The 23,360-nt window shown below is 39.3% G+C and overlaps 1 protein-coding gene across 1 annotated transcript in view; it reads left to right on the plus strand.

The window, feature by feature from the left end:
- TENM1 (teneurin transmembrane protein 1) overlaps positions 1-23,360 on the plus strand; it is an 854,561-nt gene that overhangs the window by 763,612 nt on the left and 67,589 nt on the right. The window contains exon 27 of the mRNA XM_053917142.1: positions 19,188-19,342. Coding sequence (XP_053773117.1) covers positions 19,188-19,342 — 155 coding nt within the window. The remainder of the gene's footprint in view (positions 1-19,187; positions 19,343-23,360) is intronic.

Genomic DNA, 23,360 nt, shown 5'->3' on the forward strand with positions numbered 1-23,360 from the left:
CCATAAGTTGTGTGGGGCAAAGTCTGTGGAGATCTCCAAGGTGGGTCAAACAGTTTTAGCCAGGTTGAGAGTCTCAGATATGGCACCAGCTTGCCAGCTCGCCAGCTCAATGGCTTTGTGGGGAGAAGGTTTAGAAAAAGGCCAACGGCCTCTGCTCGCCTTGATGCCAGACAGTTTAGTTTCTCCCTTTATGCCACTGGGTCCTTTCAAGCTGCTCCCCTGGTGCTGGAGCTCAGAGGGAGTGAATCTGAGTAGGTGAGTCCATGTGTGGGTTCTTTAAGAGGAACTGCTTGGAGCTCCAGCAGTTTCTTCCACTGACTCAATCCCTGCTGGGTTTTGCGGGCAGAAGTTGTGGGGACTTATCTTCCTGGCACTGGAACCCTGGGCTGTGGGGCTTGGTGTGGGGCTGGGACTCCTTACTCCTGAGATACCCCTCCCAAATTTTTCTCCACCACATGTGGGCATGGGACCAGCCCATTCCACGTTGTGCCCCTCTTACCAGTCTGGATGAAGGTGGTTTCTTTAATTCCATAGTTCTCAGACTTCCATTCAACTCAAGTTCTGATGGTTCTGAGTGATGGTTGTTCTATATTTTACTCACAATGTTGATGTGGTTGTGAGAAGAAGCGAGACATATTTGCTTGTGCCACCATCTTGACCAGGAGTTTTGCCATTTGCTTCTTGATGGCCATTTTTTTAAAATCTTTTGTCACTACAATCCTACATTGAACAACCTACTTCATATATTTTGGAGCACTTTCATTAGAATATAGGTAGGATTAATTTTTAGCTATAGTACATATTAACAAATTTTCTTCCTGAAGGATTGAACACATTCACACCAATAATGTATAAGAGTACCAATTTTACCACTCTGAGTATCATTAAATCTTTTAACACCATTTGTTGTGACCATTTGTATTTCTTTGTCAGTAAGCTCACACTCATATCCTCTGCCAGTTTTTCTACTGAGCTGTTGATCTTCCTGTCTTATTGAATTAAGAAACGCATTTCTTTGTTCTCCCATATGTGTGGCAAATATTTTCCAACTTTGTCATTTCTCTTTTTTTTAACCACATAGAAGTTTTCTAACTTTATATGATCAGGTTTAGCAATATATTTCCTTAAGGTCTCTAAAGTTTGTGTCATTCTAGGAAAACCCTCCTGTAATAAAGGTATTTTAAAGGCAGGTGGGCAGGCCTTTCAATGACCCTTAAATCGTACTGTCTTTCCCATTTGGACCTCATGAAATTTGGAAAACTTAGGAAGTGTTTAGAGTAATTAAACCTAGAGACGCTGGAATCAGGCAGATCAAACTGAGCTCAAATTTATTATTAATATCTTCAAGCCACTGTTTTCTCATCTGTAAAATGCAGATCATGCTTCGGCCTTCCTTATGAGGTTATATAGGATGAAATTACACAATATGGGTTGAGTCAGTTCCTGGCACAGATTAAATACTGAATGAAGTATGATGATGAGAATGAGGCTAAATAAATTTTAAAACTAATTACTGTTATTAATTGGATTGTTTTCAAGGCTAGTGATAATTATTTTGTCTTGAAAATTTTTTGACTATATTCAAATTCTCTTCTGTCAAACTTCATTAATTGTGTATATGTACACAGCCCTGATTTAACTCTGTTTCAACCATATATTTAAAATACTTGGAGAGAGGTACTGGTGAGAGCATGACTGCAGAAAAATGTGTAAAAAGTCACAGGTGCAAATATGCATGAGAAGACATGTGCTAGGATGACATTACAGTTAAAAAAAAAAAAAGAGCCAACATAATAATCTGTCAACAGGGCTTTAGTCAGATGATGAAATATTATACAACAGTAAAAATGAATTAACATGGTCAATATATATATATATATATATAAACGTTAATAGTCACAAAGCATAAGGTTATATGAATAAAAGAGAAAACTGCAAAAGAATATAAATGGTATGATACCATTAGCATTTTTTATTGTGGTAAAATATACAAAACATAAAATTTACCACTTCAACTATTTTTAGTGTACAATTTAGGTGATTAAGTACTTTCACACTGTTTTGCAGCCATCACCACCATTTATTTCCCACATAAATTTTTGAAGCACAAAAAAATGCTATATACTATTTGTAGACATACACCCACATATGTAGAAAATGGGTAAGAGAAGAATAATGGTTACCTGAGGGAGGTAAGGAAAAAAACAATACAAATAAAGACACGGGGTTTTGTCTGTATCTATAACATTTTTTAAAAGTGATATGTGAAGCAAATGTTAATATCTATTAAAATTGGATGGTACATACATGGCAGTGTATAATGTTATTTTCTGAGTAGTCTACTATTCGAAATAAAATAAATAAGTCACAAGTAGGGTTAGGAAGGCAACTTGCAAATTTATACTTGACAATTCAATTTTTAAAAGTGATTTCTTTTGGTTTTTTGTTTTTTTTCTTTATTGTTGACACTATTACAGATGTCCTTATTCCCCTCCACCCACTTTGCCCACCTATACCCACCTGCCACAACCCCCTTCCCTCTGGCCACCACCACAGTCTTGTCTGTGTCTATGGATGATGCATATATGTTCTTTCATCCTTTCATCCCTTCACTTTCTTTGATCCAGTCCCCCCACCCCCTCCCCTCTGACAGCTGTCAGTCTGTTCCATGTATCCATGTCTCTGTTTCTATTTTGTTCACCAGTTTATTTTGTTCATTAGATTCCACATATAAGTAAAATCATAGTGTTTGTGTTTCTCTGACTAGCTTGTTTCACTTAGCATAATACTAACCAGGTCCATCCATGCTGTCACAAAAAGTAAGAATTCCTTCCTTTTTATGGTTATGTGCTACTCCACTGTGCAAATGTACCACAGATTTTTTTATCTACTCATCTATTTTGTTTTAAATAAGGCTTTTACTCATACAGAGATGATATTCAAAATATTTAACCACCTCTGAGGCACAGGTACCAACATATCAGAATACACACCAGCTTTGGCCCTGGAGTAGGGTTTTTAACACTGCCTACATTGGCCAGCATTAATCCCTTATTTTTTGAACTGATTGGATTTGGGGCTTTTGTTAGCTGCAGGGTTCACCAACACCTCTAGTATGTGTCCACATGTGGAGTTCCTTAAATAGTTGATAGTGAACTTCCTCAATGTTAAGGAGCCTCAATATATCAAGTCAAGACTACTCTGGCCAAGATGGAGGTGTAGGTAGACTCGATTCACCTCCTCACACAACTATCAGAAGGATGACAATCAATCTAAAAACAAAAATCAACCAGATCTGCCAGAAAATCAAGCTGCATGGAAGTCAGAGAACAAAGGATTTTAAGAAGAAACATTCATCAGACCACTAGGAGGGGTACAGAGGACACAGTGTGGTGCATGCAAGGTGGTAGCAGCAAGGCAGTGATGGCGAGGCAGTGGCAGTGGCAGTCAGAAGAAGGGCGGTTACACATTCACGTCTGGCAGACAAAAACTGGAAGGGACAACTGGGGAGTGAGCCATCCCAGCCCCAGGCCCAACTGTGCAGTCCAGGGTTACAGTGCCAGGAAAATAAAGCCTCATAAACTCTGCCTATAAAAACCAGTGGGGGTTGGGGCAGTAGAAGAAATTGCTAGTCTTGCAGGAGATTCCATTAAAAGGGCTCACAGGATTCTAGAATGGACACAAACCCACCCACTCAGGAAATTAACCCCAGGGCAGCACCTAGAAGGGCACCAGCCACAGGAGGTGGGGAAAGTGACTGGAAATGGGGCAAGAGCTGAGTAAGCAGCATTGTTCCCTCTCTGACCCCACCCCCACATACAGTGCCATAAAGTGGCAAAGTGGGTTGAATCACTCTGGTGAATACCTAAGGCTCTGCCCCTTACAATGTAACAGGTGCACCAATACAGGCAGTCAAAGCAGCTCTACCTAATACACAGAAACAAACACAGGGAGTCTGCCAAATTGAGGAGGCAAAGAAATATGGCCCAAATGAAAGAACAACCCAAAACTCCAGGAAAAGAAATAAGCTACCAGAGATAGCCAACCTATCAAATGCAGAGTTCAAACACTAGTGATCAGGATGCTTGGAGAAATGATTGACTATGCTCGCAAAATAAAGGAAGAAGTGAAGGCTATACAAAGTGAAATAAAGGAAAATATACAGGGAACCAACAGTGAAGGGAAGGAAGCTGGGATTCAAATCAATTATTTGGAACAAAAGAAATAAACATTCACCTGGAACAGAAAGAAGAAACAAGTATTCAAAAAAATGAGGAGAGACTTAAGAACCCCTGGGACAACTTTAAATATTCCAACATCTGAATCATAGGGGTGCCAGGAGGAGAAGAGGAAGAGCAAGAAACTGAAAACTTATTTGAAAGAATAATGAAAGAAAACTTCCCCAATTTGATTAAGGAAATAGAAATACAAGTACAGGAAGCTCAGACAATCGCAAACAAGTTGGACCCAAACACACATCATAATTAAAATGCCAAAGGTTAAAGATAAGCAGAGAGTCTTAAAAGCAGCAAGAGGAAAGGAGACAGTTACCTACAAAGGAGTTCCCATAAGACTATCAGCTGATCTCTCAAAAGAAATCTTACAGGCAAGAAGGGGCTGGAAGGAAGTATTCAAAGAGATGAAAAGCAAGGACCTACAACCTAGATTACTCTGTCCATCAAAGCCATGATTGACAATGGAAGGGGAGATAAAGTGCTTCCCAGACAAGGTAAAGTTAAAGGAGTTCATTATCACCAAGCCCATATTGTATGAAATGGTAAAGGGATTCATCTAAGAAAAAGATCAAAACTCTGAACAGTAAAATGACAGCAAACTCACAACTGTCAACAACTGAACCTAAAAAAAAAAAAAGAAACAAAGGCAAACTAAGCAAACAACTAGAATGGGAACAGAATTACAGAAATGGAGACCACATGGAGGGTTACCAGCTGGGAGGGGGAAGGGGGAGAGTGGGGGAAAAGGTACAGGGAATAAGAATAATTGGTGGGTACAAAATATACAGGGGGAGGTTAAGAATAGTATAGGAAATGGAGAAGCCAAAGAACTCATATATATGACCCATGGACATGAACTAAAGGGAGGGATTGATGGAGGGAATGGGGGTACTAGGCAGAGGAGGCAAAAGGGGAAAAGTGGGACAACTGTAAGAACCTATTCAATAAAATACACATATATATATATATTGTATGTATATATATTTATATATATAAATATATATATATATTGTATGTATATATATATATGAAATATATATGTATTTCATATATATATATATATCAAGTCAGCATTATCATTAACCAAAGAAAGTCACTGTTTACTTGGGAGTGAGTCCTGGCCCATTTAAAGTTTTTCCCTGAGGAATCAAAGGCTCAGTAACTCAAATGCGAGGTTATCTTCAACCCCTAAATATCAATGCCTGGCCAGGAAGCCCCAATGTTATTTGTTCCATTTTTCTTCCAGTTTAATTTACTAGCTATTCCATTTTGTTTTTTTCAAACAGCTTGTTAGACTATGTAATAATTTTGAGGGAAAAGGAAGGTGGGTAAGTGCCCCATTTTACCAGCATTTACTCAGGAAAGAAAGCTGATTACAGCTGTAATTTCCCTTCGAGGACAGCACTCCTTCCTCATTTTGGAAAGCATCTCTAACCCAAGGAAAGTGAAGATATGGGAATATATTGATAGGTCTAGCTTTAGGACTTGGGGTCCCTCAAAAGGCACCTTCCCACCTTTCCCAGAGTGGAAAACTGGGGGCATTTCTGTAGAGAGTGGGCTGAAGACAGGTGGCTTTTAAATCTTCCTATCATACCTTGTTAGGCTTGCAGTTTTTGAGACACCACAGAGCAATATTCAGCACCCTCAAAAGCTTTAATTTTGTTCTTATTTCTTTTTTACTAATGCTGGGCACTATTTTATATCCCAAGTCTATATGGTCTAGTTTTATCAGGATGATTTTATTCAAATAATCTATTTGAACGTTTAAAAAAATAGTCAATTAGCAAATGACCAAAACTACTGCTTTCTGAATTGAATCGAAATTGATACCTTCGTAGTTCTTGGAAACACTAGAGATACTTAAACAGTTGAATTAAGGAACCATTACAGTTGCAAAAATGGTATCTGGAAGTATTTTAATATGCCTCATTTTCCCTGTATTTTACTTACTTTATCAGACTATCCAGCTGTTATTAATTACTCTTTTTTACTAATTGTTCCCAAGTGTTCTGTTCTTTTGTTTGTTTCTTTGTTTTTAAGTATCTGAATGATTTTTTAAAGATTTCATTTACTTATTTTTAGAGAGAAGGGACAGGAGGGAGAAAAAGAGGGAGAGAAACAGGTTGCCTCTTACACGCCCCTTACTGGGGACCTAGCCCTCGACCCAGGCATGTGCCCTGATTGAGAGTCGAACTGGTGACCCTTTCATTCACGGGCCAGCACTCAATCCACTGAGCCACACCAGCCAGTGTATCCAGTGTTCTGTTCTTTATATATACTTTAGTTATTTATTCTAGAAACATATAAAGCACTCCTTTATGGCAAGAACTATGCCAAATGCTGTCATCTAACACTGCAACCACCCCTTGTTACAGCAAGAACCTCCTGGTTGTGAAACAAATATCCTGAGATGCCATCATCTTAATTAATGTTTTCAATGTATTTAACTGGTGTCAATAAGACACTGGTTGTCAATGATCCACTATACTGTTTATGACATTCCCACTGGTTTTAGCTGCTCTATCAGACCCACATCATGCTCCCAGTGTATCTTGCTAGGAAAAGAACCATGTTCACTAAGCTCCACTGTTTTGTTAAACTTTTCAAGCAGCAAACTAGCTCGTCTGCATTGAGAAGTCTAGAAATTACATGTGGTGTTAAAAGACATGATCCTTGCCTGTGAGTAGAATATGATCTGGTTGGGGAGATGAGGAATCATTAGACGAAACTGCACTCCAGCATTAGGTTGTGTGATACACACTGTAAACCCTCCAGGGGCGCAGAGGATAGAGAGCTGATTGGGATTTGGAGAAAGAGGGAGAGAAAAATGAGCAGAAGGGGGAATATTGGAGATAAGGAAAGAAATCTGAAAAATGACTTGACGTATGGGTGAAGAAAAACTGCCAACTGAATTCTGACCTCTATTCCTCATAAGTTAGGTTAAGTGAATTGAAAAAAGGGTAATAGAGCAAAGAAAAAGGCAACAAAGAGAAGATAGGGCAGTGGACAACAAAGGGACAAGGCTGAATGGGGAATGAATGACTCAGCCCTTCTTATGAAGGTTGGGGTGTCCTCAAATGGATTTGTTAAAATGGCCCTCGCTCAGTATGCAAAATGCATTCTTGAGTCCAGTCAGAACACCCCATGGTCTTAATGACAGGCTAGGCTTTAGATTTGAGATCTAATGACATATTATAGCTGTTGCAATCCTCTTTTCTACCCACTTTACTTGAACACATCTCTTCTCATAGACTCAGAACTTTCTACCATCAGACAAGACCAATGAAATTGCTTGATATAGTTGACAAGGAAATACCTGCATCAAGATATTTGCAAGTCTTTAAGTCACTTTGTATATTGTAGTTATTGAAGCTAGACTTGCACTGTGCCTTGAATTATGGATTTGGATACTAGGAGAAAGAAAGGGTATTCCGGGCACAGGGAATAGTGCAGGCAAAAATGGGGTATTGGAAAGCGAAAGGTGTGATTCAGAGCCAGTTTGATCAGAGCCAATTGATTCATAGACCAATTTGACTGGAGACGTAACACAGGATCCTATCAGACCCACATCACCATCCGCATGGAGGAGATGCTGATGAAATTGCACATAGGGTTCCTGCTGTCTGAGTCGAGCAGTGCTGAAGCAGGTAATCAAATAACAGATAAACCACAGCACGAAACCAGAAAACTAACAGTTAATCAAAATCATAAATATTAACATCACTTGTGTTAACCTTTCAGAAAGATTACATAGATGGAATAGATGGCATTTTATTTGGTCTTTACAGTAATCCGCTGACACGGGCAGCTCAGCTTTTATTTGCACCACTAGACAAAGGCAAAAATCTGAGGACTGGGAGATTATGTAAATTTTTGAAAGTCACAGTCAGTCTCACAATAGGATCTCCCAGCTTCTGTCCCAAACTCTTTCTTCCTCCTCTCATATCTCTCCTGAACAAGTCTTCTCTCATATCTTTCCTGATTGCACTGAGAGGGGGGAGGGGGGATGGCCTTGAAAACCCAATCTCAGTCAAGACAAGGCTAGGGAAGTCACCAGCTCCCTCTGAAGGAGGCAGCCTAGTTTTTTCAGTACCTTTCCATGTAAGCCTCTTGTGCCCACAGACTGTCAAACTTGTAGGTCCGAGCATGAAAAAGGAAAATATGAAAGGAATTGTTTGTGTCATCAAACAACTGTTTTGGCTAAGTTGTTTCTTTCCCTCAACTGTCATAGTTGCGTGTGTGTGCGTGTGTGTGTGTGTGTGTGTATGATTGGTGTTGTAATCATATATAGTTGCTTAAGCCCAAATCAGTCCTCCTACTTGTCTCTTAACTTTCCACTGGAAGGGTTTAAAAAGTGTATGCACACAATGTTCATTACCCTGCCTTGCCTGTTGCAAATGATTGTCTACCACTTCTGACTTTGTGAACCTCTCTTGCAGCATTAGCTTCATTATTCAAGATGTACAGATGCTGGAAGAATTTTAAATGGGCCCTCTGTGGTGTTTTTGAATGGGCATTACAGACAAATAATTATCCTACCGAATTTTTAATTCTTCTGGAGTTAGCCCACTTTGGTGAATTGCAAGCACTGTCAGGCTTAATTCCTCATATCCTGCTTTTATTGAGTATTCAGGCCAAGGTATTCTACTTAGTTTGCTTTTTTATTAGAGTCTCTTGTGCAGTCACATACCTTGAGAGAGACTCATTTCCCTAGAGTGTAACAACTACAATTAGTTTTTCACTGGTCCATGGGCAATAAATGAACTTTCGTTCCTCAGCTAATTGTTCACATAAGGCTCTTATGAGACAGTTTGTTTCCTTAGGATGACAGAGGCATTTCTTCAAAATGTATCTGAGTGGTTTCCCAGGTGTAGTTGCTTGATGGTTGAAGAATTTTTTAAAGGGGAGATGGATATAAATTATTCACCTTGTATTTGGTAAACCTCATTTATCTTAGCCCATACATACCAAGTCCCCTTAAATCTCATACTGTAGGCATCTTTTGAGCAAGAACTCTAGCACAAAAGTAAAACAAGAGATGTGCATTTCAACTGAACTAGAACCATACACTTACCCCAGTCTCTCTTATGTATACAACCTACCTCTATAAAGCAAGGAAGAAACAACTCACACCATTATTAGTGTCTGGTGTCACTGCTAAGTGTTCAGACAGTACACCCAGGCCAGGGTACCCCTGAGTGAGTTGGACAGCGTAGAGCATCATTATTTGGTTCTCTGGGTGAAAACTTTAGCCATCTTATAAAACCTTGAAGTCTTTTTACACCAGTAGTTCAATAGCACAGCATTTCTCCTAAGCTAACAAAATTGTTTTCAATCACTGCTTGTCTCTGTGGTGAATCTAACGTAGGGCCCTCTACTACTAACAAGGGTTACACAATGCTTTGTGGACTTACATTTTATACTATGTCTGTCCAACATAGAAAAGCCTAAAATGTTGGAGCACTGCCTATGTGGAAATCTTTGTCTGTGATTCTAGACTTAGAGGTCACTTTCAGGAAGAATGATAGCAATGACTGAGCAACTAGGACACCACTTAGCACTACCATGATATTTCATTCTCTTCCAAGTGCTTTCATTTCATTGGCTCTTGTGAGTGTCACATCATTTTACCCCATGTAGTAGGCAGGATATGGGTTAGGAAATCTAGACCCTGAGTGGTGAAATATTTGCCTTACCCAAAGTCCTACGGCTAATCTGCAAGAGAAGTAAGCCTGAAACTCAGATCCCCTGATATGACCCTGGAGCCAGCATTCTCTCTGCTTTCCCTTATGTGGTCCATACGGAAGCATATTAAGGCAAAATCTTGAAGTATTTCTCTTTCCTTAGAACTCCTAAGATGGTAAGTTTAGAAGAGGTCATAAGATCATAACACAAACCTGTGTTGACAGAGCAATGTGAATTTGGAGGCATTCGGAGCTATTCAGTATAGCTATTTACGTAGCTCAGGTTCATTTGCAGTTCATTTGATCCCTGGTTTTTACTTCACTTGCTCTTGGTTGTTAACTGCCCCTTTCCCCCATACTCTAATCATCACTAATTGATAGGGGACTGTATTGCTCTTAAAGGTCTTTAGAGAAAGACATTACCATTGCCTCCATTCTAAACTCATTTTTAGAGAAATTCATCTGTGGCTCTTCACCTCATGGCATGTTTTATTTGATTCAAGTTAAATTTGCTTCAATATAAATGTGTCAATTAAGTCTATAATTCAAAAAGGTTTATTGAACTTGTGTGCCCACGTCTACCGGGTTTGTGGGGTATAAAAATTAAGACCCAAAATTCAGTTCTTGTCCTCAAGGAGCTTATTGCCTGGACAGAGTATGATTGGAGAATTCACATGAAAAAAACCCAGCTTCTGTAGGTTAGAAAACAGAGCAGAGTGAACTGGAGTTTGCAAGGAAGGCTTCTTGAAAGAGAAATGTCTTGTAGAAGCCTTGAAAGATGAATAGGGTTCAAGTTGGTGAATGTAATAGGTCAACCTAACAATTTTATGGAAAAAAACCCACATGTGATCTCAATAGCTTAGCAAAATAGTAGTTTACTTCTTGCTCACATCACAGTCCAATATGGGTTGTCTTGTGGGTGGGAGGAATCCCTGCTCCAAGCAGTGACTCGGGGAACCAGGCCCCTTTCAGTCTAATGGCTCCTCATTTCATTATGCCTTGGAGTCCTCCACTGGATGCTCTGCAGCCAGCCAGCCTGCAGGGGAAGCAGGTGATCCATATAGGAGTTCAATGGAGGCTTTCTTAAGGACCAGGCCTACAAGTAGCATCCATCACTTCGGCCCCATCTAACCATAGCGGAGGCTGGGAAATTTAATCTACCTCTAGTCTCAGAAAAAAAAAACAGGTAGGATGACCTGAATACATAACATTGTCTCTGCCATACTAAAGAGGGAGGGCTTTCTGAAGGGGGTGAGGAAGAGAAGGGCAGCAGAACAAGAGCAAACTTGAGTTCTGCTTGTACACCTAATTTTCTGGTTTGATTCGAGTAAATCTGATGAACTTGTCACAAATTCTGAGCTTTGATCTTGGTGGGAGCAAAAGAGGCTGCATTCTTAGTAAGTATTGTATCATCAGTCTTCCAGGTATTTCATTTTCCAGTGATGAGACTCACAACTAGATTTGATTATCTTTGGTTTCATAGCACATGTACCAAGACATAACTTTTTAATAGATTTTATTTTTTAGAGCAGTTTTAGGTTCATAAAACAATGTAGCAGAATCTTCCTACACTGAAACCAGTGTAGATATATGTCATTATGTATTTGTTTAAACCCACAGAATGTACAACACCCACAATGAATTCTAAGGTAAAATATGGACTTTGGGTGATAATGATGTGTCAGTGTAGGTTCATCTGTTGTAAGAAATGTACCATTCTGGTGTAGGATGTTGACGGGTGTTATGGATGTGTGGAGAAGGGGATATATGGGATATCTCTGTACTAAGACACAACTTATTTTAAAGATTTTATTTATTTATTTTTAGAGAGGGGGAAGGGAGGGAGAAAGAGAGGGAGAGAAACATTGATGTGCGGGAGATACATCAATCAGTTGCCTCTTGCATGCCCCCAACTGAGGATCTGGCCCACAACCCTAGCATGTGCCCTGACTGGGAATCGAACCGATGACCTTTCAGATTTCAGGCCAGTGCTCAATCCATTGAGCCACACCAGCCAGGGCCCAAGACATAACTTTTCATGCCAGTGCTTCACTGGTTCAATCTTCTCTGCTTACAGCGACCTCTTCACTGATGATATATTCTTCCTGATCATCCTATACTAAGCATCATAAATTGACAACTCAGGGAATAAATGCAGTTAAAATATATAATTCATTTGCCTTACACTACACCTTTATTTTTTAAAGAAGATTGAATGCATTTAGATAGGACATGATCTCTTTGGTTAACCTTAGTTTCCCATAAAATCTATATAGCCTAACACGTGACCTAACTTACAAGTTTGTGTCACCTACCTAACCCCTAGCGACGTATGAATTTGTGACCCATATTTCTGGGGCCTCCCTTTTATGTGATAGATCATGTGATGATAGTCAAGTTACAAAAATCCTCATCACATGGAAACTGAGTGCTTTCACAAACTCACCAGCTTTGTGGGGATGAAGCCACAGACTATTTTTGAAGAATAATTCTGAAGATGTCCAAGAGATCTACAGGTATATAAGAATTCTTAACAATATTTTTGCGGGGATCATGGATCACTTTGACACTCTAACAAATGCAGTGGACTATCTCCCCATGATGGTATCCATACACAAAACCTTCTGCAGATAATTTCATGGAGTTTCTGAAACCTCTTTGTACACCACTCCTGTGGTAAAGTGATTGATAGCCTCATTTAAGCTACATAGGAGAGTAATTAGAGAATTAATATTGAACTCATAAAAACATGATCTAAATCAAGCATTTTCTAGGTAGGTAATGTGGAGTTAGTCATTCAACCTCTAAACCTCTATTTCCTCATCTAAAAAGTGACATAAGTAATACTTATTCTACAAGGCTGCCATGATGATTAAATGAGAAAATGTACATAAAGAATGTGGCACAGTGCCCTGAACAGCGTAGTTCAGTTGGTTTGTGAACCAAAAGGTCATGGGTCCAATTTCTGGTTAGGGCACATGTCTAGGTTGCCAGTTTGGTCCCCATTCGAGGCGTGTACAAGAGGCAACCAGTCAATGGTTCTCTCTCACATTGATGTTTCTATCAGTCTCTTGGTCCTTCCCTTCCCCCTCTCTCTAAAATCAATAAGCATTCCTCAGGTGAGGATTTAAAAAGAAAAGAATCTAGGTCAATGCCTAGAATATCATAGTACTCTCAGCAAATGAAAATCATTATTATTTAGTGATATTAATCGTCCTTCATAAGTGTTCAGTGGTGCTTACCTGGATTTCACACAAGGCTCATTAGGCATTCCACATGATTCTTCAGATTTCTGCTTACATGTCACTTAGTTTGAGAGATCACTTGTGACCTTTATCTCTCCAGCACATCCCCCAAGTTTACCCCGTCACACCCTGGACTTGCCCCAAAATAGTGCTTATCTCAAGGCATTGTAACTGCCTGGTCGTTTGTCCACCTCCTCTACCCATTGCTGAGCTCCTCAAAGGCAGTGCCATGTCTGTTTTATACTCCACTCTACTTTCAGTACCTAGCACATAATAGGTGCAAAATCAATCCAGAATAAATTAATAAGTAAGGAGGGAAGGTTAAAGCCTTGAGTCATCAGAAGGAGCTGAAGAGAAGGTAAATGTTAAAAACTGGCCAGATCTGTCTTTCTCTCAGAATTCTTGGTTAACTACCCATAAATCTATTGTTCCTTATGATGTCTCTGAAGCCCTTTAAAGTACCTTCTACATCATGCAAGAAAGAACATTTTGGTCAATAGAATAGTTGTTTGAATGCTTACTCATTTTAATTTGTATTTAAATTATTTGGAAATGGACTTTTACTGTTTAGAATATATACATCTTTATTAAATAATATCTGATTAAATAACTCACAGTATTCAGTAGCCATACAGTGTTACAGTGAATTTATTAGAGTCTCTTATTAAAGAAATCCTGCTCTCATTGTTAACCGCACAGTGAAATCGTCTCAGCTGGTCATTAAGCTCTGCCTCCTTCCAACCCTAGTGACACACAGTTATTTGTAATCCCTCCAAGTTTTACAAGCTCCATTTAGTGGCTGCCTAGCAAGAGAACTTAACAGGCTTATTGTGCAGAAGTAACTTGGCCCTTTCTGATCCCAGTGGGTAATTAAGAAGACAGTCGTCAGATCGGTTGGAGAATGGACTTTTCTGCCTGGTGGAGAATTTCCATATAGATCACGCATATGATACCCATCTTCAGAGAATTGAAATGCACAGAAACAAAGCAAAATATTTGAATCTGTCTTTGATTTAATGGGCATTTTATGATCAATGGCTAATATCAGTTCCACATACAGCGGTCTCAGTATTGGAGATTGAGCTGACGCCATATTGCACTCAGGACATTCCCTGAAAGTTTATTTTAATCATTTATCTCTGTCTCATAACATTAAAGAACAGATTGTGACAAAAAAAAAGAAAAAGAAAAAGAAAACACTATTTCAGCTTTCTGGTTGCTAGGGATATAGATGGAGAAAATTTCATGACTACTTTCCAAAGCTTATATTCTGAAAGAAGGTTCATTTTTAATATAGAAATAATAAAAATGTAGGTTGCCTCAACAGCCATAATTTTTATAAATTACACACATACTGTCTGCCAAGACTTGAAATTGGCATTCTGCACAGCCAAAAACTCTGTTCTTAGCTGTCATCTAATTTGGGATTTTAGCTACTATTTCCAGGCTATTAACCTTCACATCTGGACTCCCAGTGACCCCACATCAGGATGCCACTGCTGCTTCAGTATTGATCAGCGGCATCCTCTTCCCCAATAGGTGATAAATTTATTAGTAACCATCCGAGCTGTCCCAGCTTTAGGCAATGGTCTCCTGAAGAATTATAGTATTTATTCACTGGAGGATAATAAGACAAGGGAAGAAGTCAAATAATTTTGCCTGTAATTTGCAGCTGTTTCATACAGACTTATGCTTCACACAGAAAAGAGCCTGCAGTTCAGATATTATATAACATCCTCTACTTTGCATAAGACATTGTAATTTTTTTTTACAAGATGCACTTTATTTATGAGCAGGTCTCTCCATAGAAAGAGCTTGTTAGGACTTAATGCTGATGAATGGAGACAGCAACATTCACACTTCCAGGTTATGGTCTGTCAGTGCTTTCATTATATGCACTAATTTACAAGGATTTATTTATTTTCTCACAAATGTAAAAATGTGCTCCAAGCAAAACATGCTGTCTGGGCGTCTCAGCCCAATGTTTTCCTTGATGGACGTAGTGGTGTGCCATTCTTCCCACCTCCACCCCCACCCACCCTGCTTCACTGCCTAAACTTATGGTAATATCAGAGATCTGTATAGTTTTGCTTGCTCAAAAAAAAAAGATACTGGTGAAAATATTAAACCCTGGAAGTAGTTCTCTCAATGCAGTTTAATTCCTTTCTTATCAAAAGTGCCCATGAAAACGCTGTCAGCAAGTACATCAACAGATGTGGCCGATGGAACAAAATATGGCCTCAACATTGGGTACAAAATTTTGGAAGTCCGGGTACAACAATATCCCCTCCCAAATAAAAGTCAATTGAATCTGCAGATCGTGCTAGCCCCAGATGGCTTTATGTGATCTGAAATCGCTCACATCCCTATCTCTGAAGAATAAAGCTTAAAATATACTGGGCATGTACCACCTCCTCCTACTCAGTCCAACAGACAGTAATAGATCAGACTGCATCGTCAACATCCCTGTGCTATACCAATACTCCTTATGGGAGGAAAACCACCCCTCTGAAGTAATGGCAAAAATAATTCTTTTTCCTGCCTGGGATTTTAAATTTGGTTTTTAACCTCAGTGAAAATTAAATACCCCTTCATCCTCACCAGTGAAGAGTTTGTAAAACTCGTTGTTTGGAGAGTGTGTGTATGTGCGCAGGTTGGTTCATGTGTTGCTTGGTTTGTTGGTTGGGGGAGGAAAATGAGAGGAAATGAAACTATGTACAAAGACAATATGCCCAGTGCTTTCATAAGCACTTATCACACAATCCCTCAAAGCCCTTTTTCCTATTTCTTTTTCAACTCCAAATGTAAGTGTAACCCAATCAAATTTAATTAAAGAGTCTCAAGGAAAAAGAAGTGTTTTAGAATTTGGATGATGATAAAAGAAATTGCTACACAAATATATGAAAGGAGAGTATCTTACAAACTGTCAGCCAAATAAGCCCTGAAGGCCAATAGTGAGTATGTAATAAGCCTCATCTGTGGAAATCAGCTGATATGAACAGAGGTAGCAAGTTCACAGTGTTTAGAAGTTCACAAAAATGAAAAGTGAGGAAACCATGTAAACACCAGGATTCTCATCTCTGGATCAATACAAACTTCACCCTTGATGGGGATGATGAGTGTTTAGTGAACAAGAAACAGAGTTATCCTCCCTGGTGTCAGCATAAAGATGTGTAATTACACACAGGTACAAATACACTCGTTTCTGTAGGAATCCACTTCTCTGTGCCTTTTGTGAATCTGCTCCAGTTTTCAGGGGATTAGATTCTCTAAGCGTACTACCTCCCAGTTAGAGCAACACTTTCAGAGTATTCTTAGTTTTACTTTCCACGTACTTGGATTCTTTGTCCTTTGGCCCTCACAAAACTTGGCACAGTGACATCCAATATGTGTTTGGTAAAGAACTCGTGATCTCACACCCTTTGAGCCCATCTACTCTCAGCCTTTCTTTCTCCAGACTTGAATCTTGATCTTTCAGCGCATCCTGTTATGACAGCAAAACTTTAAATTTCACACTCAGTGCTATTTACAGAGGTCACAGAAGGTGATCTCAAATTATATGCCTGCCACAAACCAGACCACATTCTAGGCATTCAGGGAATTGATTTTACCAAAACACAAACAAAAAATAAAATGTAGAGGTATCCGTCGGTTCATCCTCAGTCCAGACTTTCTGGAGATAAAAGAAATATTCATGTGTTATTATCCTATGGCCTAACCCAATCTTAAAGGTCTATTTACACACCTCCTTAAAGGTCCTTGTGCCTCTAAAAATGATAAAGGGCTTATTGGCATGGAATACCCCTTGTTTGGACAGGCTGGTCTCCTTGGGGAATTCACCAAAACATAGATGACTTTAGAGGCATTCCGGGAAGGTTCAAATGAATCTGTAACTTTTATAGATGTTAAGGATTAATACTGCATGAGGAACATCAGGATTAATCAAACTACACCATAAAGCCGAGTCTTAATAATAACCTCCTGCCAATGAATTAGCTCATCTAAAAGCAGTTTATTAAGCCGGGTTTATAAACTGTCTTTAGATGAGTTCGCTCTTTGCCAGGAAAATTACTATGTGTATGTGTATGCACTGAAAGAGCATGCCTGTTATCACAGATGTTCCTGATTTTAACATACATTCTGAGTTTCACAAGGTCTGCATAAAAGGAGAGGTGGGAAAAGACAAAAAAATTGTAGACTAGTTTTAAAGTAATGTCATGTAGTTATTTCAAAAGCACTGTCAAAAGCACCAAAGGAAGCAGGGGTTGAATTGTGTGTTCTTTATATGTGTCTGACACTTTTTAAATGTATTATTTCCTATGATACTTATAACAACCTAGGCTTGAGTAACCAACTCATCTCAGTTTGTCTAGTCCTGTCCCAGTTTTAAAACTGAACGCTGTCTCAGTCCCAGGCAAAGCAGAACAGTCAGTCACCTTCCCTAGGTAAGGCAATCAAAGATGTTCTAAAACCAATTTCCAGCATAGAAGGGATGGGTGTGAGCGGGTTTCCCCCACATCACCCACAAGCAATTCATGGACACTAGCTGGGTACCCTAAAATTACACTCAATTCTGACACTGTCTACCTGCAAATAGCATCAGAGCCCACAGGTTAAGGGCTCAGTCCCACAAGACTCCCCCGCCCCCCGCCCCTCTTCAGACACCAATAGCAAGTCCAGGTTGTCACCTGTGCTTCGGACCAGCTGGGCTATAAATCAGAGGTTCCAACGACCCGCAACTTGGGTTTTATTAATTTGCTACAGCAACTCACAAGATTTGCAGAAACATTTTACTTACTAGATCACCAGCTTATTATAAAAAAGATTTAACTCAGGAACAGCCTGATGGGAGAGATACATAGGGCAAGACATGGGGAAAGGGCATGGAGCTTCAACGCCCTCTCAAAGTGAGCCACTGCCCCCAACTTGCCACGTGTTCATACAACCAATAAGGTCCCTGAACCATGTCCTTTTGAGTTTTTATGGAGGCTTCGTTACATACACACAATTGATTTAATTGGCCATTTGTGACTGAAGTCAATCCCCAACCTTCTAATCACACAATTGGCTCCACTGCAAACCAACCCATATTTACATGAGGTTCAAAGCTAGTTCATTAACATAACAAAAGATACTTTTCCCTCTCACCACTTAGGCAATTGCAAGAGTTTTAGGTGGTGCTGTTTGTTAGAAATAGAGCTGAAGACCACATATATATTTCTTATAACAAATCAAAATAATATCACAGGCAGATAATCTTTTCCATATTTTAACAAATTGGGAGAGATAAATTTCTGCATCGAAGTCACACATCAATTATGGTATATTCAGTGTTAGAACCCTAGCTTTCTAACTGCTATTTTTTTTCCCCAAGAAACGAGGCTGTAGTTAACACAGTGAGTAAAAAGTACTGTGAAAATTTTATTGGCTTTTATTTTTTCTAGAAGCTCAACCATTCCCTTTGTGACACCATAATTTTTCTCTCCAACTACCCCCCCCTTAATAGACACTACAGAGATAAAACTCAGTTCAATTTATCAGGATTATTACAAACTCCTTGTTAACTGAGTGTGAATTGATAAAATAATTTTAATGCTTTCCAAGTCAGTTATTTCTAGTTCAACTATGAAAATAACCAAGTAGCCTATGCATCTGCACCCTAAAAGAAATGTAATACATACTACCTCCTTTGCTTTTTTGCATTTATCTTAAAGAAGTATTTATATTTTCTGTTTATGGGAGTAAGCAAGTGTGAAGAGGATGGAAATGTAAAACCGGACAACACAAAATTGTTAGAACTGGCTTTATCTCCACATGTTACATTTTGTCATTTCTTCCCAATACACAAAAGAAAATGTGTGCCCGAGCAGACCTCTCCTATTACGGTCTTATCTGTGCTGAGCAAAATTGAATCCATATGTCTTTAAAATGATTTTCCATTTCTATGGCTTTTTTCAAATTCCTGATCTTGGTGAAAATGTGGCCCACTAGCCTCCTAATGCTCATTTGCTCTTTCCCAACAGGCATCACAGTTGATAGGCACGGATTCATTTACTTTGTGGATGGGACTATGATTCGGAGAATTGATGAGAATGCTGTGATCACCACTGTAATCGGCTCCAATGGTCTGACTTCCACACAGCCACTGAGCTGTGACTCAGGAATGGACATCAGTCAGGTAGGCGCCACTGGTTCTCAAGCGTTACCACTGTTTGGCATCATGGAAATGAAGAACCATTTTCTCATACAGAAATTAGGTAGAAAGGAAGCCTGGGGAATCTGCTATAACACCACATGGCAGAAGTTTCTTTCTTTGCCAGTTACTTTTTTCCCTCGTCAGAAAACCTCAGTTGGGAAAAAATGGCTACACGGAATGTTGGCATAAAAATTAAAGTCTCAAATTTGAATCAGTTAAAGGGCAAGGCCAATCTCATTTGTTAAATGTGTTTCTAGATATATCATTTTATTATTTTTAAATAATAGAGTATCTCACATTTGGGAAAGTACTGACGGCTAAACTCTTTAGAAATCCTTTAAAATGAATATATGAGCATGATTTGTTATTTATGTGTCTGTAAATAGCTCTTTCTAGGGCATTTGAAAGTTTTGTTAAATAAAAGCAACATTTCCTTCGAGATCTATTTTCTATGCATTTAGGAAAGCTTTATGCCAGTGAGAATAAAAGGGAAAGTTCAGTGTAGATCTCATGTGAGTCCAAAATTCAGATTTTACCACAGTTCTACAAAATCAGGATTACACATGTAGAGAGATTATAGAGCATACAACAGAGTCCCAGCACCCTGTGGATGACTTTGGTAGTCTCAGCCACAAAAGGTTTGTATTTAAAATTAGGGAAATAGACTAGACATTCCCAGAGGGCCTTTTAAGCCCTAACATCCCATGAATCTGCAACTCTGATGAAGTGGATTATTAGATAATCTTTTCAAATGAATTAGAATAGAAATTGGGAGTTTTAGGATGGATTAGTGTATCACGGAGGATGGTTTTGCCAGCAAATAATAAAACACCTGTCTAAAAGTGGCTTAAACAATAAAGTTTCATTATCGCACATAGTGAGGTGACAAGAGGTAGGCAAAGATGCCAGCAGATTTTCTTCTTGTGTCACAATGGCCAGAATGTAGTCACATGCCCATGCCATCACCAGTCACTGGCAAAGGGGAAATGAGATCTCCAAAATGGATTCAAACCCTCTGGAACTGGGTCACCATCCCTGACCATATTACTATTAATACCTAGTTCTTGAACCAAAATCAGGGTTCTGTTAACAAGGGATGAAGGATTGCTCTTGGATAGGCAGCCAGCAATATCCTCCACACTTAGGATATTCCTGTTGCTTCATTATTCATGCCACCTGAAAGCTAGCATGACAAGGAAAAGAAAGTGAACACATCACCCAGACATCTTGCTTTAGTCATTAGCTCTAATATCCCCTCCCATCTCCATCCCCCATGCGCACACATCTCTGTAAAACACTAGAAATGTACCTATTTGGGGGTTTCTTCTCCATGTGCCCCTGCCTTACCCCAGAAACTGGGAAATTAGTCAAATAATGTAGAGTCAACTATAAAAATAAAGTGGGACTTGGAAAACAGACAAAATGAATGAACAATTCTTAAGAGAGATTTGAGTATATCAGGCTATCAAGTCCTAGAGCAATCTAACTGTGATTCAAAATCCTACAGACAGAAGGCAAGGAAAAGGAACATTATTTATGGCAGTAAGGAAGGGTGTGAATGTGTTCATATAGAGGAGGGGGACAAGAGAGAGAAGATGCACATATATGATTCACTTGTAGGATATTTTTAACCTAAAATAGCACACTTAGAATTGCAATCAATCAACTCTAAACAACTTATCTGTTTCTGTGTGGGAAAGTTATTCTGAAAAGAGAAATCTTCATCTAAATTCTTCATCTAAAAATCACCACGAGGAGGGTTCTTTTTCACATGACACTTTACAAGCCATAACTGCCACCATAAAAGCGAGCTCATCCCTTTCAGGTTGCAATGTGTAATGCAGCCCATTGAAAAGGGGCCCTGGCAACCAAGAGACAGAATCATATTTTTTCTATGACGTTTCATTCCAAGCCTCAGTTTCCCTGACATCCCTGTCCCTTTTCCTTATACAAAAGATTTATTAAAAAAGTAATTTGGGGGGATGTTGGCAGGGGAGAAAGGTTTCATGTCCAAACTACTTGGCAGCTGTCTCTGCTACTGTCCATCATTTCCTGTCCTGCCCTTAAAACCCCCTAAAAAGTAGAATTTTTTCTCTTGGGCTGGCAGAGAACAATGAGTCCATACTGATCTCTACCTCGGTGTCCCAATGATAACCTTCCATCTTTATTAAGGGCTTGCTTCCACGGCTCCATTCCCTCAGTCTGGCGTTACCTCTGCTGATCCAAATCCCACTCCCCTCCTTGCTCACACCTCATCTCTTCCATGAGAACCTTCCCCGATGGTTCTAGTCCTCTCTGTTGTATCATTCCCTTACTGAAAGTTAGTATCACCACATTTAATATGTAATCTGTTCTCCATCACCCAAATGTATATCCAACTAGTCTCCCAAAGTAGCCTGCATGTTCTTTGGATGTGCATATAAGTGCTCAGTGGGTATGGTTAACATATATGCCAATATCAAAAAAATACTGTGGTGCAAAGACAATGGAGAAATAGTGAGAGATGAAGCTAGAGCTAAGTGGGGAGTGTGTGGTGAAGGACATTGGACACATGATAGAGTTTCAGTTTTATCCAGTGGTCAATAGAGAACCAATAATAGCATTTATCAGGGAAATGCATTTTTAAAATAATATTAAGCATGGAAATGCATTTTTCAGAGATCATTCTAGCTGTGATATAAAGAATCAAGTGGAAGACAACACTGTTAGAGGCAGGGGGATTACTTAAGAGGCAGATGACTTTAGGTGTGATAGGGACAAAACATATCAATATATAAATGATGAGCACCTTTTCAAGAGACTTCCTTACAAATTAAATTGCTTTCCAATGTTTTAGGTGGTTTTTTTTTTGGAGGGTGGATATTCAATTGATATTTCTTTGGGATACAATTCTGTGATGACACTGACCACAAAGTTTCTCAGCTTTGTGTGGTTACTTGGGGAAGCAATGATAATGGCCACACCTGAAGTATCAACAGTATGGATTAAGAAGGCTAGGAAGATTGGTAAAATGTTGGAGCTAAAATCAAAGAACTTATTGACTGACTTAATTTCAGAATAAAATAACTAGGTATCTGCTGGTACCATTCCCTGAAAGGAAGGATACAAGAGAAGGCAAAGCAGGTTTGGGTGAGGGTTGGATAACGGAGTCAGTTTGAGGCATATTTGAAGTGCCTGTGTGCATCCAGGTAAATATTGATATATCTGGGAGGCAATTTGATACAGGTCTGTAAAACTCAAGGCCTAAAATGAAGATAAGATTTGGGAGTTTTCATTTACACCTGATAATGGCAAATAGAGGAATGGATGAGATTTTCCAGGGAGACTACATAGCATTAAAAAAAAATAAGTTTTGCCCTGGCTGGTGTGGCTCAATGGATTGAGAAGCAGACTGCTAAGCAAAGGATCACTGCTTCTATTCCCGGTCAGGGCACATGCCTGGGTTGCAGGCCAGGTCCCCGGTAGGATGTGCACAAAAGGCAACCACACATTGTTGTTGTCTCCCTCCCTTTCTCCTTCCCTTCCCCTCTCTCTAAACATAAATAAACAAAATCTTTTTTAAAAAGAGGACGTTTAAGGCCAAAGTCCTAGGGGTGTTGAACACACCACGCAGTGTACAGATGATGTGTTGTAGAATTGTGCACCTGAAACCTGTTAAGTTTTGTTAACCAGTGTCGCTTCCCCCAATAAATTCAAATAAAAGACCCAACTCTTAGGAATATCAGTATTCGAGAGAAGGCTGGGGAATGGGCATCCACAGAGGAGACTGAGAGGAAGAGACCTGACAGGTAGGAGGGAAACCAGGGATGTGTGTGGTCAAAAAAGCCAAGGAAGGCAATCTTTGAAAAGGAAGGGAATGGTTAATATGAAATGCTGCTTAGAGGTCACGTAAAAATAAGGTGTTTTTTTTTAAGGAACCATTTAGTTTGACAGCATTCGTGACTCTGATAACAGTGCCTTTGGTAGAGTGCTAATTAATTGGAGTCAGATTGCAGTGGTA

Source organism: Desmodus rotundus, chromosome X (assembly GCF_022682495.2).
Source record: "Desmodus rotundus isolate HL8 chromosome X, HLdesRot8A.1, whole genome shotgun sequence".
NCBI lineage: Eukaryota > Metazoa > Chordata > Mammalia > Chiroptera > Phyllostomidae > Desmodus > Desmodus rotundus.